We start from the raw sequence: 6,000 nt of genomic DNA on the forward strand, positions 1-6,000 counted from the left end.
GATTAAATGGAAATGACAAACGGTCTCTTTCCCCGTACACCACTGAGTGCTCCGGTGGTGTGGTGACCCTGAAAGGACTACCTAAATACAAGGACTGGAACGGACATACTCTGAACCTTGGACGGTTGCTTTGAAAGCCGAGGAAGGCCATCTGTTCCAGCCTGCTTTTTCCCCCTTTCCCAGGCGAAGGGGGGGCGACGCTTTCGCTGTCTACTCCCCCTCCTGCCACCCCACTTTTCCTTCTGGTGCAGCATGGGCATGCCCACTGAAAAACGAGGGACTGCCTTCTCTATCAGTCCCTTTCTTCTACTTCTACCCCAAGTATTCTGCCTTCCCTCCCAAAACTTTTCCTATATTACCCCACAGGTCCAAATCTAATACACCAAAATTACTGCCCGAACCATTAGACCTCTAGAGAAACTCATTCAGCGAAAACCCCACTATGTTTAAACAAATTGTATTATTAAGCAAACGGCGAATAATAATTTTTTTTTTTTTTTTTGTTTTTCCTCAATGGACGTCCTTTTGCCGATGTCACCACACGAGCTGCCAGTTTTTGGACCCTTTCAAGAAGAACAATGTCTTTCTTTAGGTGCTGTCTTCATATTTGACCACAGTATTCCAAGTGTAGTCTAACAATAGCCTTATATAATAGGATTATGACGTCCTTATCTCTAGCAAATGTTCGATAAATCATAGGATACCATGGGCCTTCCTTCCAACCAGTCTATAATGCTCGGAGAACTTCATGTCTGACCCTATCGTAACTCCCAAGGCCCTTTTCTCCACAACCGGCTTTAGTTCAAGTTCGCCAAGTGTATAAGTTATTTTGGGGTTGCTGTTACCCAGGTTTGATACCTTACACTTTGCTGGATTAAAGCATAGCTGCCATTTTTCTGACCATCTCTGAAGTCGATCTAGGTCATTCCGAATAAGCTCTGCTTGGTGATCATTAACTACTCTACTAATCTTCACATCGTCTGCAAATTTAGACATCACGCCCTTTATCCCTTCATCGATGTCATTTAAGAAAATCAAAATCAACAGTGGTCCCAATACTGATCCCTGGGAGGCAGAGAGAATAATCCTCTGCCTCTTGCCCTGAAGCCATCCTGCTATCCATCTAAGGATTTTTCCTGTGATTCCAACCTGTTCCAGCTTATAAAGTACCCGCTCATGTGGGGCTGAGTCAAATGCTTTGCTGAAATCCAAATAAACAATGTAGAAATTATTCCATAAATCCAGCTCATGAGTGACCCTATCAAAGTAGCTAACTAAGATTTGTGAAACATGATTTTCTCTTTCCAAACCATGCTGCGTATCTTTCAGAATTCCATTTCTATCAAAATGATCCCAAACTCCACCCTTGATCATTGCCTCCATGATTTTCATTACCTCCATAACCCACAACTGCTCATTATATTTAACAAATATTTTGTAATACTGCCTCGAGATCTGACAGACATTTTAGATAAGTCAAAATCACTAACTGCAATTAATCATGCTAAAAAGTAATGTTGCTTGAACGAGTTGGCATAATACGAATGCATAAAGCACCTGTGTTCGCCATATCCGTCCGTCTGTTCGTCTGCATGTAATAACTCGACTCCCAGTGGACAAGTTTTCATAAAATTTCATATTTGGGTCTTTTTAGACGAGTGGTCAAGCACGAAGCTACACGCACTTCTAGTAACCGCAGTTGAAGGCACACGACTGCTAAATACGATGCTGTTCTTGTATTATTTATTTTAAAGAGATATGCCAAGCCACTTTAAATTTCATTTAAGTGGATATAATTGTTAAGAGTCTGGTTGAAACCCTTTAAGCGTGTGTTACAAATCTCTATGGTAGGGCGGTCATAAGCTTGTACCTACTCCCACAAAGAACACTACATTAAAAGAATTCAGTTCTTTCAAGTGTAAATCACTTCGTAAGGGTTTAAAACTATCTTTAAGTTGTTCGGTATATAAAAAAGCTTTTGCTTCCCACGTGTTCATTCACTGAAAATGAACTATCCTTTTGTTGTTTTTTTTCTTTTTCTTCCAGGCAAAGAAGTAACCCCTGAATACTTGTACACAACAATGGTTTCAGATGTCAGACAAAAATGTCCAGTTAATGTACTAGCTGAAGACCTATCTCGAGCTTCCAGGTCACCTGTGTACCGCTATGTGGTATCATCAAGACCATCGAAGCCGGTAAGGGTAAAAAAAAAAAAAAAAAGATCGTGCAAGATATTTCATTACTATGTGAAGAGTGGTTTCTGTTTTAACGTTTGATGACTCTTCCTCTAAGTTTCTCGATAGAAAAGTTCAACAAGATCGATTCGAAATACTGTATTTTCAAAAAAAAAAGGGGCACTGGAGGAGGGGGAAGAGAGAGAGAGAGTTTTATCCTGTTATCGCGAGAGAAAGATAAAATGGAAAGGAATGGATAAACGGACTTATATAAAATTTTATTCTGCAAGTCAAATGAATTGAATTTTGTTATACGTGCAGGAAGCAATGCCGAATTTTGACAGCTCCCAAACTCCATTCCACTTTCTCTTTCCCTTCATAAATTTTCACGAACCAGTTTTTGTATAATAGACTGAGTTGGAAAATAAATATAATGCATTACCAGCTTCCAGTGTGATGTCTTGAATATTATAACGGAAATAACCACTCTGTCCAAGAAGAAGGAAAAGTGTGTGGTTAGCGACTAAGTTTGCGATGACATGTCGCCAGGGAATCTCTATTGCGATCTCTATTCTTGGGAAACTTTCTCTCTCTTTCCCCAACTTTGAGCCAACATATTTTCTTTATTCAGAACAATAAAATGTCTATTTTATTTGTTGTTGCAATGTGTTAATTTATGAAAGTTATAATTCCCATAACTTTTTGTTTCGAAGTGTATATATTAAAAAACTAAATGTTTAAGATAGACATTATTAGAGAACCATTACATTAATTCATTATTAGTGTTATTTAATTATTTATATGGTGTACTAACTATTAATAAACATTGCTCTTGTTTTTATTTATCGTTTATAATATCACAATTTAAAAAAACATAATAAAATATTAAAGCTCGATATCTAAAAGTAACAATAAACACGTGACCTACATTTTAAATCAGCATAATACACATAATTAGTGTTTGTGATACATAAATTGGAACCAATTGAGGCTTTACTGCATTAAAAAAAAAGTTTATATTTATATAGTTTAAATATTTTTTATAATTACATTTATATAAAGTTATTTTACTTTAAATTATTTAAACTTTAACTATTTTATAAATATGACAATTAAAATAAAAAATATAAAAATTCGTTTTACACCGCGTGTACCAAAATTATTAAAAAACGTGTACCAAACCGCTACTTACTCCACCGAGTCAACGTTAGTGACTGAGTTAGCATCGTGCAGGAAGTGACGTCATTTTCGTCACTTCCGTCTCGCATTTTCGTTACCGCTCAGTTTTACTTCAGTCCGAAATATTTAGGTGTCACCAAAGATGTTTTCACATCAAAAACCTCGCACACATCTTTTATTTTTATTTTATTTATTTTTTTTTTAGATATTTCTAACAAAATTTCCTATATTTCTCTTATTTCTAGATTAGGGTCTACGACTACGCCACAGCCTATAGTTCTCATCTATGGGATGTTATAGCCTTTTTTGATCAAATGAAAATATTCCTGCCTAATCCTACCGAAGCAGACAAAGCCTTCCAATCTTTAATACGCCAAAGTGTGATGACCTTTGTCCGGACAGGAGGAGCGGAGATTGGGATTCCAAAATGGCTGAGATATTCCAAGAAGATTGCTCTACTATCTCACAATGTGACTCTTCTGGACAGTTCGTCACCAGAATGTAAATTCTGGAATCAGAATGGACTCGAAGTTTATGCCTGGGTCAGTTAGAAGAAATGACAGGTAACCCCAATTAATTTAAAACCTTCGTGGCCAAGTGAGGAACCAGATCCACAAGATTCTGCGCCGACAGGGAGACGAATGTCACGCCTCTTTTCAAAGTACGGAAAAAAATATTTAATAACGCTGGAAGACGTGCTCTGTGACTCAAACTACTTACTTATGTGCCAAAAAATATTGTGTTGTACTTGTGTGTGTGTGTGTGCATGTGCACTCGAGCTAATATGGATGTACACCGTGCAGCAGCTGTCCCAAAACTGTCTTGTCGAATCCATAGTTCGTGCGCCACTTGAGTCCAAAAGAAATGTCCAAGTTTAATTTGAATACTACGCAAGTCATAAGACTATTTTTTTGCCAATTTTCTCGAATAAAATCGACTGACTTAAGAGAAAGACGTCCAATATATGTGACTGTAGCTACCACGTTGCCAACCTGAATGACCTGTGCTCACCATCAGAAAAAAATCGCATTCCTAAACCCATTCGATGGCACATCTTAGAAAAAAATTCATTGACGAACCTACACGTGGAGTGCCTTCCAATAATGAGTCACTTTGGATCCGCTTTCCAAATAGGAGAGAGTAGGGATTCATCCTGGAAATTTTCGAATTGGTTGGGATTTAAGATTTAACAGGTGGCTCGCCACAATGTTTCAGATTTGTATATTCTCTCTTTCTCTCCTAATTTCGTGTTGGTCAACGGAATAATACAGAACTGACTGGTCTTATACAAACTTTATCTTCACCCAGTCATCTATTGGGATGTGTATCAAGTTCGTACTCTGTTCATCACCTATTTTCTTATGAGTAATGCTTCTGTCAATATAATCTTGATGACATTACATTCCATTCTCATCTTGAGAAATTGTATTAACGTGTTTTAAGATACAATTCTTTATAATAAACCGTGATTTAAAAAAAAAGTGTATGATTCATATTTTATTTCTTTTGTCTGCTATCCCTAATTTTTAACTATTTAAAACTAAGTGTAACTTCAACAAATCGACATGTACAAAACCATCTTAGGCTGTTTTACTAGCTGAACATGAAAGTCTATTAAATTCCTTCCAACAGAGAACTATGTTGATCTTGATGATGATTAAGCTGATACAAATACAGATGCATAACATTTCTATTGATTTCATTGTTTGACTGTAGCATAAACCTCTAAAACAACCCTCATATATATGATCGGAATAGAATAAACCAAGAATCATTGCTCAACATTAGATTTTCACATACCATGCCTCACCCTTAATATCCGGACACCTCTCTGTTGAAAGTTCGTTACGTCCTATTCAAGCGTCACTTGTCAGACAGCTATAAATAAGCTCGTGGGCAATCTATAATACGGTTACGAATGAAGCGATCGATGGAGTTAATAGACTTCCAGTGCAGAATGATAGGATGTCGCAAACAATCGGTCTGTATGTGACATTTCAACTGCAGTGAGGATCCCTAGGTCGATAATTGGTGATGTGATTTGCAAATGGAAGCAGACTGGTGTTGAAACAGTCACGAAAATAACCGGAAAGCCTGTGAAGTGGATTGAACGCTACAGGAAATCCCATCAAAGGATCTTCCACTCGGAACGCAGGTCGACATTGTCGCAGCATGAGATTTGAGTAAGACGATTGAAAGACACCTATACAGTACCCAGTACTTTACATTACATGGGGTACGGATGGGGGTGAAGCTATCTATAAGCCACTAATAACCTTAGACACTATCTTGGTGTAAGGCCCTGTGTTCTTGGATCGTAGACCAATGGAAAGCCGTTATTTGTAGTGACGAATCACAGTACATAGTCTACCAGTCGTGCCTGGATATGGAGGATGCCGGGTGAAAGCTAACTGCCGTACTACATCGTCCCGACAATGAAGTTTGGGGGAAGCAGCACGATGATTTTTGGGGCTGTATTTTTTATGGTTGGTTTTCTTCGACCGTTGGTTGTTTTGAAGCCATGAATGCTGAGTTCCATCTAAACTTCTTGCACAATAATTCATTAACTATGACACAGACCGCGTATATCTGCGTCATCATTTTCCTCTATGTAAAGGTTATTTGAAGATATACAGGTGTCCAGATA

The 6,000-nt window shown here is 37.8% G+C and overlaps 1 protein-coding gene across 1 annotated transcript in view; it reads left to right on the plus strand.

Annotated features, from left to right (window-relative positions):
- LOC150085415 (uncharacterized) overlaps positions 1-4,693 on the plus strand; it is a 93,172-nt gene extending 88,479 nt beyond the window's left edge. Inside the window, exons 8-9 of the mRNA XM_090373215.1 lie at positions 2,047-2,195; positions 3,599-4,693. Of these exons, the coding sequence (XP_090229341.1) occupies positions 2,047-2,195; positions 3,599-3,904 (455 nt within the window). The 3' untranslated portion in view covers positions 3,905-4,693. The remainder of the gene's footprint in view (positions 1-2,046; positions 2,196-3,598) is intronic.
- The last annotated feature ends 1,307 nt before the right edge of the window (positions 4,694-6,000 follow it).

Source organism: Mastigoproctus giganteus, chromosome 5 (genome assembly GCF_048544385.1).
Source record: "Mastigoproctus giganteus isolate SK-2022 chromosome 5, ASM4854438v1, whole genome shotgun sequence".
Lineage (NCBI taxonomy): Eukaryota > Metazoa > Arthropoda > Arachnida > Uropygi > Thelyphonidae > Mastigoproctus > Mastigoproctus giganteus.